General features: G+C 42.7%; 1 protein-coding gene across 8 annotated transcripts in view; it reads right to left on the reverse strand.

Moving 5' to 3' along the window:
• WWC1 (WW and C2 domain containing 1) overlaps positions 1-19,048 on the reverse strand; it is a 187,031-nt gene that overhangs the window by 76,903 nt on the left and 91,080 nt on the right. For 7 of the 8 annotated variants that reach the window (XM_074390375.1, XM_074390374.1, XM_010346667.3 and 4 more), the window contains exon 3: positions 12,146-12,349. In XM_074390375.1, the coding sequence (XP_074246476.1) occupies positions 12,146-12,349 (204 nt within the window). The remainder of the gene's footprint in view (positions 1-12,145; positions 12,350-19,048) is intronic. The other variant, XM_074390377.1, reaches the window with a different exon arrangement.

Below are 19,048 nucleotides of genomic sequence, written 5' to 3' on the forward strand. Positions count from 1 at the left end.
TATGTATTGAAAAAGGATTTTAGGCTTATGAAAGTGAACACTACAGAGTAAAATATATTTAAGCTATGGAAAATGAGACAAAGGGAAAATAAGGATAAGAAAGCAAACTGGCCCCAGGCTCTGTGCCTCCTAACTGGTAGTGTGAGGGGGAAACAGGACCAGGTTTAAGATTTGTGGTGTCCGTAAGATAAACACAACTCCACTGTTCAGAAAAGCACAATTATTCTTAGTCGGGAGGCCAGAGAAGTATTTCTTCTGTGAGTCCTTAATCACACTGGCGGAACAATTTCATCATCTCCCCTGTCTACCTACTACCATCTGAACACTCTTTCCTGTTCACATGTTACCAGATCATCGGCTGAGATCTGGGTTTTTCTTTCCTTTTTATTTTTTGAGATGGAGTCTCGCTCTGTTGACCAGTCTGGAGTGCAGTGGCACAATTTTGACTCACTGCAACCTCTGCCTCATAGGTTCAAGCTGTTCTCCTGTCTCAGCCTCCTGAGTAGCTGGGATACCCGAATAATTTTGTATTTTCAGTAGAGACAAGGTTTCACCATGTTGGCCAGGTTGGTCTTGAACTCCTGACCTCAGGTGATCCCCCTGCCTCAGCTTCCCAAAGTGATGGGATTACAGGTGTGAGCCGCCGTGCCTGGTCATCATCTGAATACTCTTTCCTGTTCGCGTGTAGCTAGATTGCCTGCTGAGATCTGTGTTTTTCTGAGGATAGGGAAGCTTATTGGTGATTGCTGGCAATTATCAGTGTCTGGAGGTAGACATGACAGCCATGAAGGGAATGCTACTGTTTGGCTTTGTTTAAAAATATTTTAATAGGCCTTTTGATTATGCATGAGGCATTAAAATGTAATATTTGGAAGTTTGGGGAAAGAGAAGCCTGTTCTGCATAATAACATAAAAGATGTTTGGCACCACAGAAAGTGTTGCGTTTCTGCTGAATTTACAATATAATGATGATGGAAAAGACTGAGGTTTACTAGAAGAGATGAGCGGGGACAACACTGGGGTGGAAAGGGCCTTGTAGCCTTTGTCTCAAGCATGGAGCAGGGAATCCATGTACAAAGACGTTTCATTACCAATTTAAAGTTTTCATTTCCTGGTGTCTAATTCCTGTGGTTTTTGCTGGACTTGGAGATTTTGCTGGACTTGGGATTTCAAAGCTGGCTGGATATTTAGCTGGAGGTATCACGTTAGGTGTACAGTAACTCCTCACTTAGCTTTGGAGACAGGTTTTTGGAAAATGTAACTTACAGTGAAACCACATATAATGAAGCCACTTTTGCCTAGGCTAATGATATAGACAAGAGTTAAGTTTCTTTCTCTCTTTTTTTTTTTTTTTTTTGAGACGGAGTTTTCGCTCTTGTTACCCAGGCTGGAGTGCAATGGCACAATCTCGGCTCACCGCAACCTCCGCCTCCTGGGTTCAGGCAATTCTCCTGCCTCAGCCTCCTGAGTAGCTGGGATTACAGGCACACGCCACCATGCTCAGCTAATTTTTTGTATTTTTAGTAGAGACGGGGTTTCACCATGTTGACCAGGATGGTCTCGATCTCTTGACCTTGTGATCCACCCGCCTCGGCCTCCCAAAGTGCTGGGATTACAGGCTTGAGCCACCGCACCCGGCTTTTTTTTTTTTTTTTTTGAGATGGAGTAAGCTGGAGTGCCGTGGTGCAATCTCAGCTCACCATAACCTCCGCCTCCCCGGTTCAAGAGATTCTTCTGCCTCAGCCTCCTGAGTAGCTGGGATTACAGGCATGTGCCACCATGTCCAGCTAATTTTTTGTATTTTTAGTAGAGACAGGATTTCCTCCATGTTGGTCAGGTTGGTTTCGGTCTCTAATCTCAGGTGATCCACCTGCCTTGGCCTCCCAAAGTGCTGTGATTACAAGCGTGAGCCACTGCACCCAGCCAAGTTTCTATGGCATATTTCTGGTTATAAAACACCGCCGGGTGCGGTGGCTCAAGCCTGTAATCCCAGCACTTTGGGAGGCTGAGGCAGGTGGATCACAAGGTCAAGAGATCGAGACCATCCTGGTCAACATGGTGAAACCCCGTCTCTACTAAAAATATACAAAAATTAGCTGGGCATGGTGGCGCGTGCCTATAATCCCAGCTACTTAGGAGGCTGAGGCAGGAGAATTGCCTGAACCCAGGAGGTGGAGGTTGCGGTGAGCCGAGATCACACCATTGCACTCCAGCCTGGGTAACAAGAGTGAAACTCTGTCTCAAAAAACAAACAAACAAACAAAAAAAATCACCAAACATCTACAGAAAGACCAAAACACTTCTAATATTAAACAATGAAATTCGTGTGAGCTATATGTACAGTATAGAAAGAGTAATAAAAAAAAAAGCAAGATCATTATTTATCCAATTATTCCAGCTGGGGGTCGTGGGGGGCTGGAGTCTGTCCTGGCAGCTCTGGGCCTAAGATGAGCACCAACCCTGGACAGGATGCCATCCCATCGGAAGGCACACTCACTCTCATAGGGATCGTGCAGACATGCAGATGAGTCTAACAACGTGTGCTTCTTTTGGGTGTGAGAGGAAACTGAAGTACCCAGAAAAAACCCACTCAGACATGGGGAAATTGTGCAAACTCTACACATGAATGGCCTCCCTGGTAAGCAATTTTTTTCCTCATTAAGGTTATAATAAAATGACCTTGGACAAAATGATGTTATGTGAGGACCTGCTGTGTTTCCCAAATAGGTACTTGCAGCAAAATACTAAGACAGTTAATACCATTTACCACTCACTGATCAACAGTAATAATAGTTAAGGACAGAGGAGTTAGTCAGTCTGGCAATAACCTGGGATACACAGAAAGGTCCTCAAGGGGGGTGGGGCAGGGCGGGGGATGTTTGTTCTATGAGCACCCTGTCCTGCCAGCCACCCGACTCCTCAGGCTGTGCCTCTGGACATGGGTCTGTATTTTGGGGAAATGTTGAGGTGACTGTGGTAGCAGCATGGAAGAGCCTCTAAAAATGACAAGACTTGACTCAGACAGGGAGAGGTTGGCTGTGGAGACCAGCCCTCCAGGGCCAACTTGAGGCATGCATTGTGTTCCTTGGGCAAGCCCAGAAATCCTGGAGACAAGGGATGCCACAAAGAAGAGATTTTTGCCAATTGGGCCACCAGGAGCTTTAAGTCTTATCCCCTGAAGTATCACTGTGAAGTGCACAGTTTGTACTCAAAGCCTCTGACACAAGATGTAGACTGTTACTTATCACTTTGTAAGTAAACATTTGATTGAGGTAAAACAAAATATGTATATAACACAGAAGTGCATACATCACGCATGCACAGCTTGAGGAATTTTCACAAAGAAACATGCTCAAGCAATCAGCACTCCAATCAAGAAAGCAGGTCATCAGCCTCTCCTTTGTGTTCACATCGATTCACTTCCCTCTACTACAAGAAGTTTTTTTTCTTTTTTTGAGATGGAGTTTCGCTCTTGCTACCCAGGCTGGAGTGCAGTGGCACGATCTTGGCTCACTGCAACCTCCGCCTCCTGGGTTCAGGGAGAAATTATCCTGCCTCAGCCTCCCAAGTAGCTAGGATTATGGGTGCCCACCAGTATGCCAAGCTAATTTTTGTATTTTTAGTAGAGATGGGGTTTCACCATGTTGATGAGGCTGGTCTCAAACTCCTGACCTCAAGTGATCCATCTACCTCAGCCCCAAGTGCTGGGATTACAGGTGTGAGCCACCGTGCCCAGCCCTACTACAAGAATTTTATATCCAACAGAACTTTAAATACTGTCTTGCCCCAATGCTTAATAGCTCTTAATTTTTAGTTTTTATTACAGTTACACATGAACACAGTTTAATGGTCCAACATAGCACAAGGTTTGCTATAAAAAAGAGCATTCCATAGCCCCTATCCCCATAAATCACACCCTAAAAGAAAATCATTTTCAATTTCTTGGTTGGCTACCTCTATGTCTCTAATAATGCATGCATTACTGCTTCTTGAACTTTTCTGTTTTTGGCATTACTTATTTATTTATCTCTCAGGAAGATGGGGACTTAGCCTCCCTTCCTTCCCCAGCCCCTACACCACACACGCACCTCTCCCATCTCCCCATTCTCCTAAAAGCAACAGCATACTTTTGGTGAAAGCAATCTTCAGTGTTTGCATTATTTTTACTTTGCAAACACTATTCAGGGTGGAATCATCTAGCTGACTTTGCTTACTTTTACTTTTCAGCACTTTTTTTCCCCCTTGAGTTAATTATTGTCATTTTTATGTTTGCTTAGTTTCTACAAACTTATCACTAATTCAACCTCACATTCTGCTAGTTAAATCTAAATCCCTGCTTATAGAGTCCAGATCACTGTGAATCTGGTAAGTTTTCTATTTTGGGATCTCTCCTGCCTGGGTTTCTCCCCTGCCAGTGTGAGCGAGCTACTCTCTCTGCACGGCTGGCTTCCTGAGATCCCCCTTCATGTTCCTCTGTGTGTCTCCTCATCTCTCTGTATACCACGTCTTCCTATTTATGGTCTACCCCTTCATTTTGGTAGAACATCATCTCCAGTAGCTTCCTGAGAAAGAAACCATGAAGGAAATGAACTTTTTGAAATCTCACATGTCTGAAAATAGCCTTATTTGGCCCTAGATTTGATTAAAGGTAGTTTTGCTGGATATAGAATTCTAGGTCAGAAATAATTTTCCTTAAAACCTTGAAGGCATTACACCATGGTCTTTTAGGTTTTCAATGCTATTGGTGAGAAGTCTGGAGCTATTCTGAGTCCTGATCATTTCTGTGTGACCTGATTTTTTCTCTCTGAAAGCTTTTAGGATCTTGAACTGTCCCGGTGTTTGAAGTTCCACAATGAGATATCTTGGTGTGAGGCAACTTTCATCCGCTGTGTTGGACACTCAGTAAACCTTTCAGTCTAAAAATTCTCCTCCTTCATTTCTGGGAAATGTTTCTGAATTATTTCAATGATGCTTTTCTCCCCTGTTATATCTGGAACATAATTTCCTCAGATAGTAGATTTCCTGTCCTTGTAGTCTATTTTTTTTTTTCCCCTCTTACTTTCAATCTTGTATTTTTGCTCTGATTTTTAGGTTTCCTCAGTTTTATTTTCCAGTCTTCCTTTGGCGTTTTCATTTCTACTCTTGTAATTTCCATGGGCTCTTTTTTTTTTTTTTTTTTTTTTTTTTTTTTTTTTTTCTCTGAAGGTTCCTTTTTAAACAATGTAGCACTGTGTAGCTTCACTTAATGATCTCTTCTTCAGGCATACTCCTTGTTTCCTACAAGCCCTGCCTTCAAAGCCACGTGTTGGTTTGAGTGTCTATTTTCTCTGTCAGAGACTTTCCTTAGATATCTGGAATCTTGGTTGTCCACTCACATTTAAGGGTGGGAGCCCAAAAGGATGACTGGATGGAGTTTGTGGGCTGAGTTGCACAGCATGTGATTTGTTTTCTTCTTCTTTTTTTTTTTTTTTTTGAGATCAAGTCTTGCTTTATTGCCCAGCTGGAGTGCCATGGTGTGATCTTGGCTCACTGCAACCTCTGATCCAGGGTTCAAGCGATTCTCCTGCCTCAGCCTCCTGAATAGCTGGGATTATAGGCACGTACTACCATGCTCAGCTAATTTTTGTATTTTTAGTAGAGATGCGGTTTCACCATGTTGGTCAGGCTGGTCTTGAACTCCTGACCTCGGGATCTGCCCACCTTGGTGTCACAAAGTGCTGGGATTACAGGTGTGAACCACTGTGCCCGGCTGTTTTCTATTTTTAAAATTTATTTATTTTTTTTTTATTTTATATAAAAAAATTTTTTTATATTTTATTATTTATTTTTTCTATTTTTAAAATTTATTATTTAAGAGACAGGGTGTCTGGCGCCCATGCTGAAGTGCAGTGGCACAATCATTGCTCACTGTAACCTTGAACTCCTGGGCTCAGGGAATCCTCCTACCTCAGCCTACTGAGTAGCTGGGACTACAAGTGCCTGCCACCACACTCAGATAATTTTCTTCTTTAAATTTTTTGTAGTGATGGGGTCTTGCTATGTTGCTTAGGTTGGTCTTGAACTCTTGGCTTCAAGTGATGCTCCCACCTGGCCTCCTGAAGTGCTGGTATATGAGCGCCTGGCCACAGCACATGATTTGGCTGGACATGATTTGGTTTCATCCAGGAATCCTCGATATCAGTGTCTTTTCTCTTTATATCTTTGCTCTGGTCAGATTTCCTGTAGAGTTCTCTACTGTCCAGCCCAGAGGATAATGACCTGGTAACGTTCTGGGCACCAAGTGGCATATGAAAGCGGTCTCAAAACCTTTCACTTACTCACTGTGCTTTCAGGATAGTGCACTCCGGCTCTGAATTTGTCTTGTGTCCTGGAATTCAGAGACTATTTTACCCTCTCCAAAAAATAAACCTCCAGTCATTTACTAGATTGAAGATGGTGGTTGCCTGACTGTAACGATTTGAGGAAAAGATGTGATGGTCTAATAGCCTCAGAAACAACTTTTACCCAATCCTCTTTGAGACACTCCTCCCTTCAGTCTTACTTCCAGAACTAGCTGCTGCCACTGACATCCACGGTTTTTGCAAGTGTTCTATAGGACAGTGTTGTGAGCCTTCCTCACTATCAGCCCGTTTTCTCTTTTCTTAGGTCTGCTAAGTAGGTTGCCACCTGTCTGTCTGCTTTCCAACTTCCAAATTCTACTGCTGCTCTTTCTTCTCCAATTTCCCCTAACCTCATATATATTTATGTATGCTTTAAAAAAAAACTTTTTATCTGTTATTCTCCTAGTTTTGCAGTGAGTAAAATCTTGTGGTTTAACTGGCATTTTTGAGTTTTTAGAGATGAGGTCTTACAATGCTGCCTGGAATGGACTTAAACTCCTGGGCTCAAGTGATCCTCCCACCTCAGTCTCCTAAGCAACTGGAACTACAGGTGTATGTCATCATGCCTAGCTTCAACTGGCATTTTTAATGGCAAGGCCCCCAGTGATTTATTTTCCAAATGGGAAATCAAGGCCTAGGAGGGGAAGAAGTACGGTGAGGTCCCAAGGAACCCAGCTCTCCTGAGTTCTCACCTTTTCAGAGGGTGGAGGAACCAAGTGTAGCTAAAGAACCTTAGCTTTGACTGACTGACTTGGGTTAAATTAAGAAAACGGATTTTGGATCAGATACATCTGGTGACAAAGGCTACCCTGCCACTCTTTACCAGTGTAACTTTGGGGAAGCCACTTCCTCTTTAGGGGCCTCGGTTCCCTTGTCTGTAGAATGGGAACTATATTGTCTTAGAGGACTGCCTGTGTGATTCAGGAAGGAGGTTACTTACATAGAGGTTACTAGCATATCGCCCTCCAGGCATACGATAGGTGCATATTAAATGTTAGTTCCCTTCTTTCCCATGGAGCTAGAGATTACACCAGAGAGTAGACAGCAAAGTCTCCATCCCCAAGGCAGGGCCCCGTCTGTGTCTGCGACCCACAGAAGCCAAGGCCAGGTGGCAAAACTCTCACAAGCCCTAGCAAGCCATCTGAGTTAGAGAACAGGCATGTCAGTTAATCCATCTGTCATACCAAGAGCTTGACTTGGAGGCAAACCTGCCTTGGAAAACTTGAAGACAGAGTCATGATGAGGCTTGGGTCACGCCTTGTTTAACTGGGATGCTTGGGCTTGGGGAATCCCAGCTTCTGTGTGGTGTGCATCGCAGTTCCAGTTGCCTGAAGTGACCCCACTTCCTTCAGATGAAAGATCTTTAACACTGAAACTGGTGGTGGTGCTGTGAGCCCAGTGGAGCTCTTGGGATTCCCTGGAAGTCATATGACAAGGCTGAGGAACTGCGTTATTTATTTCCTACCTTTGATCATATATTTATTCTTGTTGGTTCCAGAGATATGCAAAAAAAAAAAAAAAACCCTCTTTTTCATTTACAATGCTAATGAATTAATAGCAATAATTATTTACTGAGAGCTTAAGAATATATTGCTGGGCGCGGTGGCTCACGCCTGTAATCCCAGCACTTTGGGAGGCCAAGGCGGGCGGATCACGAGGTCAAGAGATCGAGACCATCCTAGTCAACATGGTGAAACCCCGTCTCTACTAAAAATACAAAAAATTAGCTGGGCATGGTGGCGCATGCCTGTAATCCCAGCTACTCGGGAGGCTGAGGCAGGAGAATTGCCTGAACCCAGGAGGCGGAGGTTGCGGTGAGCCGAGATCGCGCCATTGCACTCTAGCCTGGGTAACAGGAGCAAAACTCCGTCTCAAAAAAAAAAAAAAAAAAAGAATATAAAAAGTACCATTCCAAGCACTTTACACTTGTTAACTAATTTAGGCCCCTTAACACTCCCATGAAGACGATAGATACTATGATTAGATTGATTTTTCAGATGACAAACACTGAGGCACAGAAATGGCATAACTTGCGCAAGGTTCCAACAGCTAGTAATTTGCATATCCTGGATTTGAACCAAAAAGCTGGGTAGAGTCCACAGTCTCAAGAAATTATGTGGTTCCTATCAGTAAGACTATTTATTGAGCCATTAATACGTTCTCAGGAAATAATACCAAGTGTCTTACCTAGACCAGTGATGGGTGATGACACTTTTGACAAAGTCCAACACTTTTCATTATCACAACTTGGGTGGGGGTGCTACTGGCGTCTCGTGGGTACAGAACAGGGATGCTGCTAAACACCCAGTAATATGCAGCCCCCACAAAGAAGAGTTACCCAGACCAAAATGTTAATGGTGCCGAGGTTGAGAAACTCTGACGTGAACCCACGAGATGAAGGTACTAATAACATTTCCACCCAACTGGCTCAGTCAGTAGAGAAGGAGACTCTTAATCTCAGGGTCACAGATTCATGCCCCACATTGGGTGCCAAAAATTTAAAAATTATCTAAAAAAAAAATTCAACAGTTAAACATAGATTCTGAGGCTTAAAGAGGGAGTAGGTTCCCCTAGAGAACACCCAGGCCATCTGAAGTCAAGAGTCCAGTTGGCACCTCCTACCGTGTGCTTCTCATTACTGATCTGCTCAGTTTATCCGACACTGGAGTTTTTTCCTTTTTTAAATTTATTATTTATTTTATTATTTAATTTATTTATTGAGACACAGTCTCGCTCTGTTGGCCACGCTGGAGTGTAGTGGTGCAATCTTGGCTCACTGCAGCCTCTACCTCCCAGGTTTAAGCAATTCTCCTGCCTGAGCCTCCTGATAGCTGAGATTGATTACAGGCATGTGCCTCTGTGCTTTGCTGATTTTTGTATTTTTAGAAAAGAGACGGGGTTTTACCATATTGGTCAGGCTGGTCTCAAACTCCTAACCTCAGATGATCCACCCACCTTGGCCTCTCAAAGTGCTGGAATTACAGGTGTGAGCAACTGCGTCTGGACTTTAAAAAAAACAAAAAACAAAAAACAAAAAACTTCTTTATTTTTTCAGACAGAGTCTCACTCTGTCACCCATGCTGGAGTGCAGTGGCGCCATCTCTGCTCATTGCAACCTCTGACTTCTGGGTTCAAGAGATCCTTGTGCCTCAGCCTCCCAAATAGCTGGGACTACAGGTGCACGCCATCACACCTGGCTAATTTTTTATTTTTAGTAGAGATGGGGTTTCACCGTGTTGGCCGGGCTGGTCTAGAACTCCCGGCCTCAGGTGATCTGCCTGTCTTGACCTCCCGCAGTGCTGGAGTTACGGGCGTGAGCCACGGTGTCCTGCTGAGTTTCCCCCTTTCTCTTTCCTTTCCCTTTTTTTCTTGGACCTTTTTTGGAATAAATTGCAGGTATGTTGCCACATGCGTCTGCATAAAATCTATGTAGACATTCTCCTACATATTCATAACTCCATTATTACAACTCACGAAAGTCTCCAATTGTCTGAGAATGTCTTTTATGGCTGCTTTTCTCGCCCATTTCAGACTCTAATTCAAGGTACAAACATTTCATTTGGTGCTATACCTCAAAAAAAAAAAAAAAAAAAAAAAAACCTAGGCCAATTGCCTTATAGAATAATCCATATTATGGATTTGTCTGGCTGTGCTCTTGATTAGATTCAGATGAAATATTCTCATGAGGGATCCTCCATGATGTCTTTATTGCATCGTACCAGAAGGCATCAATGTCACTCGGTCTCATTATTGGTCATGCTGATTTTACCACTATGTAAAGTGGTGGCTGCGCATCTCTCCAGTGTAAAAGTACATCCTTCTGAAATCAGTGAGTGTTTTTTGGGGTAATAGTAATTACCTGCACGTAATTATGGGTCCATGTAAATATCCTGTCCCCCAAAACAGGAAGGTTTGTTTTTATACACACCTGACACTTTTTCAAACTGCAGAACTTGAGAGAGAGAGGGGGGAAAAACCACTTTGCTTCTCTAAACCTGAGGTTCGACAGGGACAATAACGATCTCCCTTCCAGGACTGTCTTAACGATGATGCTATGGAGTGAATTGTGTCTCCACCAAATTCGTATAATATATTGATGTCCTAATTCCCAAAGTGATAGTATTTGAAGATGAGGCTTTGGGGAAATAGGCTTAAATGAGGCCTTGAGGGTAGCGTCCTCATGATGGGATTAGCACCCTTACAGAAAGAGGCCCTAGAGAAGGCAGTCATCTGCAGGCCAGGAAGACAACCTGCCCCAGAACCCGACAATGCTGGGACTTGGATCTCAGACCTCCAGACTCCAAAACTGAGAAGATAAATGCCTGTCGTTTAAGCCACCCAATCTATGGTATTTTGTTATGGCAGCTCGAGTTGATCAAGACAGGTTAAGTGCTAAAACCTTCCTAAGAGTCTCCAGAACATTACTTGACACAGAATAGCTAATGAATGTAATACAGTTCTTTTCTATAATCTCCGAGATTCTGGGGGTTTTCCTGAGCTGCTAAGGAAAAAGGCAGGGCTGGGGCAGTAAGTACCCTGGCAGGGTTTCTCCCGTCTTGGTAGCGGACAGAACTTCTCACGGTGAGAGCTTTACACTAGAGGAAACCCCGTCTCTACTAAAAATACAAATATTAGCTGGTTGTGGTGGCACATGCTTGTAATCCCAGCTACTTGGAAGGCTGAGACAGGAGAATTGCTGGAACCTGGGAGGCGGAGGTTACAGTGAGCCGAGATTGCACCACTGCACTCCAGCCTGGGCGACGGAGTGAGGGTCTGCCTCAAAAAAAGAAAAAAACAAACAAAAGAACACAGGGACTTTGGCATGCTTGCTCTCCTCCTTTGGGTACCAGGGATAGGAAGACAGGAGCCCCGCCCTTACCAAGTTTATATTCTAGTGGAAAAAATACGGGTAACATACAAGCAGATGTACTGTGATACGTGCTATGAAGAAAATAAACGGAGAGCTATGGCCGAGACTAGAGTTGAGGAAGACAGGCTTCTGATAGAGCTGTCAGAACAAGCCTCTCAGAGGTGATGACTTGAAGGATGAGACTTGAAGGATGAGAAGGACTTAGCCTTGCAAATGGATGGGGGAAAAGCATTCTAGGAAGGGGACTGGCAAATACTGAGGCGCTGAGGTGGAACACTGCAGGGTGGGGTAGGGGTGCAGAATGCGGGGCTGGGGACTCAGTGCATCTGGAGCCTAGTGAGGAGAGCATGAGATAAGGCTGAAGTGGCTGGCAGGGGCCTGGCCATGGAGGGCTGTGTAGGCCATGGAAAGACTCAGGGCAAGCCACTGAAGGGCACTGGATTGTTTTACAATTGCGGTAAATAGACGCAACATAAAATTTACCATTTTAACCATTTTAAGTGTACTATTCAGTAGCATTAAGTACATTTACACTGTTGTGAACATACTACCATCTGTCTCTAGAACTTTTTCTTCCTCCCAAACTGAAGCTCTGTACTCATGAACTAAGAAATTCCCCACTCCCAATTCCCCTAGTCCCTGAAAGCTTTTAAACAAGGAGATATGTGATCCAATTGTTATTCTGAGATGATTACAAATGAAATGAAATGAAATGCAAATGGCAAATGAATCACTGCCACAGGGAGGAGCAGGAAGAGCAGTAGACAAGATGGTGGTTTGGGCAAGGAGTAGAGGTAAAGAAAAACGGGCAGACTTAAGAAGCAATATTGGCAGAACGCAGTGTGGCCGTTCTCTGTTGGTGTTGGTGGGGGTGGTGGTACTGGAAGGTACTCACAGCTAACCTGGGAGCCCAGCTTGTGCTCCCAGACGGCATGTAGTTGTTGGTACTCCTGCTGTGCAAGCTCCAGGCGCTGCTGCTTCACCTGGTAGATCTCCTTTTGTGCACTCAGAGCCTCCTGGGCCACCACCAGGTAATCCTTCAGCATGTGTTCCTGCTCCCGCCGCCATTGTACTCGAGGATCCTCAATCTGAGTGGTTTCTGGAACAGACCCCAGAGATTCTAGGTCAGCATCTCACAAATATCTGTTGGGCTGGTGGCCTGTGGAATCCACTAGCAGAAAACAAAAAGCAAAATGCATAGACAAATCACAATAAATATAAGTGGGTCAAACTCATTTACTAAATGACAGTGATTCTCCATTTGGAGTAGTCAAACAAATAATAAGCCATAGGGGGCCAGGTGCAGTGGCTCATGCCTATACTTTTGGGAGGCCAAAGTAGGCGGATCACCTGAGGTCAGGAGCGAGACCAGCCTGGCCAACATGGTAAAATCCCATCTCTACTAAAAATACAAAAATTAGTCAGTGTGGTGGCAGGCACCTGTAATCTCAGCTGCTCAGGAGGCTGAGGCAGAAGAATTGCTTGAACCCGGGAGGCAGGGATTGCAGTGAGCCGAGATCATGCCACTGCACTCTAGCATGAATGACAGAATGAGACTCTGTCTACAAAAAAAAAAAAAAAAAAAAAAAATAAATAAACCAGGATAAATTTCCAAACCCAACGTCAATCTCTGAGAATAGCCTGAAGAATAAGGATCATGTTAGAGTACTAATCTAAACAGAGAGGCTCAAGGACATTAGAGACGCTCAAGGTATGTTTCAGAGGATGTGGAGAAATAGGTACCCCATAGCCAGCTGGAAATGTAAATTAGAACAGCCTTACTAGAAGGCTATCTGACCATTCTCCCTATAGCAATTCATTATAAAAAGTAGGCCAGGCACGGTGGCTCACACCTGTAATCCTAGCACTTTGGGAGGCCGAGGTGGGTAGATCACCTGAGGTCAGGAGTTCAAGACCAGCCTGGCCATCATGGTGAAACCCCATCTTTAAAAAAAAAAAAATGTAATTTAAATTCAGTCAAACATATATTTATACAAAACCACGATAATAATGATATATTATGAAATAGCAAGCACATGTCATTCTGTGATAAGTGCTGTTCTGAGTACTTTACATATGTTTACTTCTTTTTTTTAATTATTTTTTTATTTTTAAATTAAAACTTTTTTTTTTTTTTTTTTTTTTTTTTTTTAACATAGAGATGAGGTTTCATCATGTTGGCCAGGCTGGTCTTGAACTGCTGACCTCATGATCCACCCATCTCGGCCTCCCAAAGTGCTGGCATTACAGGAGTGAGCCAACGTGCCCGGCCATGTTTACTTCTTAAATCGTTATACTAACCTTATAGATTCTATTACTATCCCCATTATACCTATGAGAAAACTGAGGCATAGAGAGGTTAAATAACTTGCTCAAAGTCACACATGAAATAACTGTTCAAATATGACAAATGAGAAATTGTACAATCAGTGCCATGTGGTGAATCCAGCCTTCAGATAGGTATGCATGCTGTATTCACAGAATGCACTATTATAAAGATAATGTCTTTGAAGAAAAATTAATAAAATGGAAAGGTGCTTATGATATGCAGGCAGGTCATAAAACTGAATAAATAACTGTATCACAATCAATATGCACATCCTCAAAAAGATGAGAAAATAAGAAAACATCAACAATTATCTTGGTGGCAGGATATTTTATTTTTTTAAAAAAATTATGTGTACAAAAAACATAAACGATAATAATCTGAAAAAAAGTAGATGACTAGGCATGAAAGAGGTTTAAATAATGTCAAAGAATCAATGCCCATGGACCATTAACTCCTCAGTCAGCCCCAGCTGTTGGGTGGCGTTAGGAATTGACAAACCAGAAATTGTACAATCAGGGCCATGTGGTGAATACGGCCTTCAGACAGGTGTTGCTTCTGAATTGATTACTGGTATGTAAAAACAGAGAGATGTATTCATTAAAATCCTGTTTCATGGATTTTCTTAATCATTCAGAAGTTCTGACCACCTTGGGTTCATAACTGGCCAGAAATCCCAGCACTCATCTGTCAAAACCTGGTCTGCCCTTTCATTTAAGTCATATGCCCAGCCCTGGGAACATTTGAGTTTATGCCTCCCCATCTAGGCCCTTTAGCTCTCATTCCTCCTAAACAGGTCCATTCGGCATCTCCAGTGAAAGAAAGATCGAAGCAGCAGTAGGGCCAAGTTCTCATTCCTGCAATTATTGCTGTGTTACAATGGAAGGGCTGTTTAACCTCTCTGAATCTACTTTTGTATCTATTAAAGAGGGTAATGAACCCTGCATCACTACTCCCCAGGAAACAGGAAACTAAAGCACTTGTACCCAGGTAAAGAAAACAAAAGATGGTGAAAGTGAAACCCAAACTATTGCCTAGGATCACTTTTTGTTGTTATTTTCTCTCTCTCTCTCTCTCTCTTTTTTTTTTTTTGTTTTTGAGATGGAGTCTTACTCTGTCACCCAGGCTGGAGTGTGGTGGTGTGATCTCAGCTCACTGCAACCTCTGCCTCCTGGGTTCAAGTAATTATTCCTGCCTCAACCTCCCGAGTAGCTGGGATTATTGGCATTTGCCACCACACCCATCTAATTTTTGTATTTTTAGTAGAGACAGGGTTTCACCATGTTAACCAGATTAGTCTTGAACTCCTGACCTCAGGTGATCCACCCACCTTAGCCTCCCAAAGTGCTGGGATTACAGGCGTGAGCCACCATGCCCAGCCTTAGGACCCATTTTTGAACTGTCTTGGAATAGCAATTCTTCAAGCTTTTCCTCCTTAATTCTGAGAAGGAAAGTAAGGTCGGGAGGCTGCTGACAGTAGCTACAAAAAAAACTGCCCCTTGTGAGGAAAGCTTTCCATCCCTTCAAACCAAGCAAGAGGCAGGAACGACTGCAAAAATAATGCAATGACAAAATAGAAAAACAAGGGGGAGGCAGACTTTGTAAAACTGGGCTACAGAACAGCTGCTGTGGGTTCCCATCTCCCATTAGCAGCTGCGGATTTCCCCTGCGTTTGGGACTCATGGGTCTCCCTGAGGAATCTGCCCTACACCTCCAGCTAGCACGGGCCACAGAAAAAAAGCAGCTCAGCCTGTCTTGAACAGGCTGGCAATGTTTCTTCAAGTTTGTAACTTTTTAAAGATCTGCTTTTTCATGGAAAAATAATGAAAAATACAAAAAAGAAAAATCCCAAAATTCCACCATGACAAGTTTGTGAAATAGGAGAGTTTCCATCTCTCCAATCCCACTGCCCAGAGGTAACTGTTGTTGAGACTCATACAGATACTGTCTTCTGATTACATACGAATTTTTGGTTATACATACATGCCTGTATATACAAGGTCACTTTAATGCAACATGGAACATGCCGTATATATCGGTCTGTGACTTGCTTTCATCTCCAAAAGATACAGCATGCTCATTTTTGCTGGTAGGTACACCGTCTTTTAAACAGCTGTACATCGTTCATTTCTATGGTACTTGGGTTTATTTAACCAGACCTTGATGGGAAATATCTGAATTGTTTTCAGTTCTTTTGCTACTACATTCAATGCTGCATGAGGTTTCTTAAAAACATGCGTCTATGAACTCGTTCTAGTAATTCTGCGGGATAGATTTCTTAAAGAGAAACTACTAGATCAGAGGGTACACATACATACATTTTTAATAGATATTACCAAATTACCTTCCAATGGTAGGTAATTTCTGTTCTCAAAAACAGCCCATAAGCGTGCCTCTCCCCACAGATTCTCAGTGAAATTGCTTTTAAAAAAAAAATCAGTGCCTCAGCTGGTGATTCTGGGTCTTTGCTGCATATTACAATTAGCAGAGAAGCTAAACACACACACACACACACACACACACACACACACACACACACACACACACACACCAAGCCTGAATCCTCCCCCAGAACACTTAAATTAGAATTTCCAGGAGTGGGGCTAAGGTATTCACAGTTTTAGAAGCTTCTCTAGGTGACTCTGGTGCAGACATCGCTGAGAGTCCCTGGCTGAACATTAGAATAATCTGGGAGAAATTTTAAAAAATCTTGATCCTGCTCCTGGACCAATCAAATCCCAATCTCTGGGAGTGAGAATAAAGCAATGATGATGTACATAATTCCAGTGTGCCACCCAAGGTGAGAACCAGTGTCTATGCATGTTGGAATCAACTGAGAGATTTCCACCCAACTGATCTACAGTGTGAAGTGGGCATCAATTTGCTACATTTCTACGAATATTTCCTTTACCTCAAATATGCCTTGGATGCTCCCAGGCAATCTCCCTCACCCACCCCCTCTCCCAGTTTGCCTGTTTTAGAACTTCACATGCATAGACTCACATGGTATATGCTCTTAGGGCCTCAGTTCTTTCACTGAGCATAAGATTTTTGAGACTCATTCCTGTTGCTGCATTTGTTGTACATTTCTTGTTATTGCTAAATAATATTCTGTTCTATGAATATATCACATTGACTCTGTGATAAATTGTTAGTTTGCTTCCAGTTAGGGATTACTATGACTAATACTCTTTGTGTAGGCACATTTTCATTTCTCTTGGGCAAAAATACCAGGGGTAGAATTGCTGGGTCATATAGGGCAAGTATATGTCGAATTTCATAAGAAACTGGCAAACTTTTCCAAACTGGTTGTACCATTTTACATTCTCACCAACAGTATATCAGAATTCTAGTTCTTCCACATCCTTGCTAGCAATTGGTATTGTTATTTTTTTCTTCATTTTAGTCATGATAGTGGGTATGTAATGATACCTCGTTGCAGTTTTATTTTTTGAGATGGGGGTCTCACTTTGCTGTCCAGGCTGGTCTTGAATTCCTGGTCTGAAGTGATCCTCCAGCCTCCCGAGTAGCAGGGACTACAGGCATGCACCACCATGCCCAGCTAATTTTCTGTTTTTATCTTTATAGAGATGAAGTCTCACTATGCTGCCTTATTTCTCACTATGGCTGGTCTTGAACTCTTGGGCTCAAGTGACCCTCCACCTCAGCATCCTGAAGTGCTGGGATTACAGGCATGAGGGAGTGTGTCAGTTGCTTCTTATTAAGTTGTAAGACTTCTTTACATACTTGGAATATGGGTTCTTTGTTAGATATATGTTAGGCAGAGGCAATATTGTCTCCTTATCTGTAGCTTGTCTTTTTAGTTTCTTAATAATGTCTTTTGAAGAACAAAGGTTTTTAATTTGATGAAACCAAATTCATCAATTTTTCTTTTCTGGTTAGTACTTTTTATGGCTTGCCCAAAAAAATCTTTGCCCATCTTAAAATCTTGCAGATTTTCTCACGTTTTCTTCTAGATGTTTTATAGTTTTAGCTTTTACATTTAGGTCTGTGGTCCATTTTGAGTTTAATTTTACACATGGTGTGAGACGAAGGTAGAAGCGGAGGCCTTTTTCTTCCACGTGGATACCAGTTGTACCAGCAATTGTTGAAAAGATTATCCTTTAGGGGCATTTGACCTTTTATAAGTTCTTTACATGGTTCTAAAGAGCTGTGTTGGCTGGGCACAGTGGCTCATGCCTGTAATCCCAGTACTTTGGGAGGCTGAGGCGGGAGGATAACTTGAGGTCAGGAGTTCAAGATCAGCCCGATCAACATTGCAAAACCCTGTCTGCACTAAAAATACAAAAATTAGCCAAGTGTGGGGGCACATGCCTGTAATCCCAGCTACTCAGGGGGCTAAGGCGGGAGAATCGCTTGAACCCAGGAGGTGGAGGTTGCAGTGAGCCAAGATCATGCCATTGCACTGGGTGACAAGAGCAAAACTCTATCTCAAAGGAAAAAAAAAAAATAACTGTTAAATGCTGTTAGTTCTGAACTGTCACACCCTAAGGGGGTCTTCCCACAGCCCAGCCCTTCTGCTGACACTGTCCTTGCTTAAGTCCATTTCACCAAAATGGATAACTTTATAACTGGCAGGCCCTTAGAGATCTCCTTGGCCACTACTTTTTTAGTTCTTGTTTCAATTAAAAGTATACATAGATACAGTTTAATAATACAGCCCACTATAAAATTTCCTACATAAAACATCTCCCGGCAGGGTGGAGAAAAAAAAAATCTCCCTCATATCCCTTCCTCCCAAAGGCAGCTACTTCCCAAACTTGTATCTGCTTTAGTGCAGTTGTCACTGAGAAGCACTTCTCCACTTCTTCCGCTCCGTGCTCTAAATCTCTCACTACGAACACACTCTACACATATCCTCCATACAGCACACAGCAGCACACTCCTGAGCTCTCCATACACCCACCCCTTCCTACGCTCGCCAAACACCTGCTTTCTCCGCACTGCACACACACTTATGCAGCTAACAATACTGCATTTTCCGAGGGCTTCAGCAACAACTAAAGCAATTCTCTTAAAAACATCTGGAGAACATTCAACCTTGTTACTATGCAAAGGCGGGCAAATTCAAAACAATGAAGAGTTTAAACCTATGATAAATGCATCAAAAGAAATGAAGATAGCCCCATACTGATGAAGCTCTGAAGAAAACAGGACCCTTATGGCTTGTGGCAATACAGGCTGATATAATCTCTTGGAAATATTCACCAATCTAGGAATACATACTAAAAGCTCCCAAGGTATTTATAACTTTGTCTTAAAAATCCTATACTTGGAAATGAATCTTCAGGAAATTATCAGAAAGAAAGCAGCATGCATAAAGACTCTTCCCTGAGTGCTATTTAGTGAAAATAAATAATCAATGGAAACAACGCAAAAGCTTGGCAACAGGAGCATTATGGTACTTCCATTATGTGTTTTATATTTCCCTTTTTAAAAAATTTTAACTTT

The sequence above is a fragment of the Saimiri boliviensis genome, chromosome 20 (assembly GCF_048565385.1).
Source record: "Saimiri boliviensis isolate mSaiBol1 chromosome 20, mSaiBol1.pri, whole genome shotgun sequence".
Taxonomy (NCBI): domain Eukaryota; kingdom Metazoa; phylum Chordata; class Mammalia; order Primates; family Cebidae; genus Saimiri; species Saimiri boliviensis.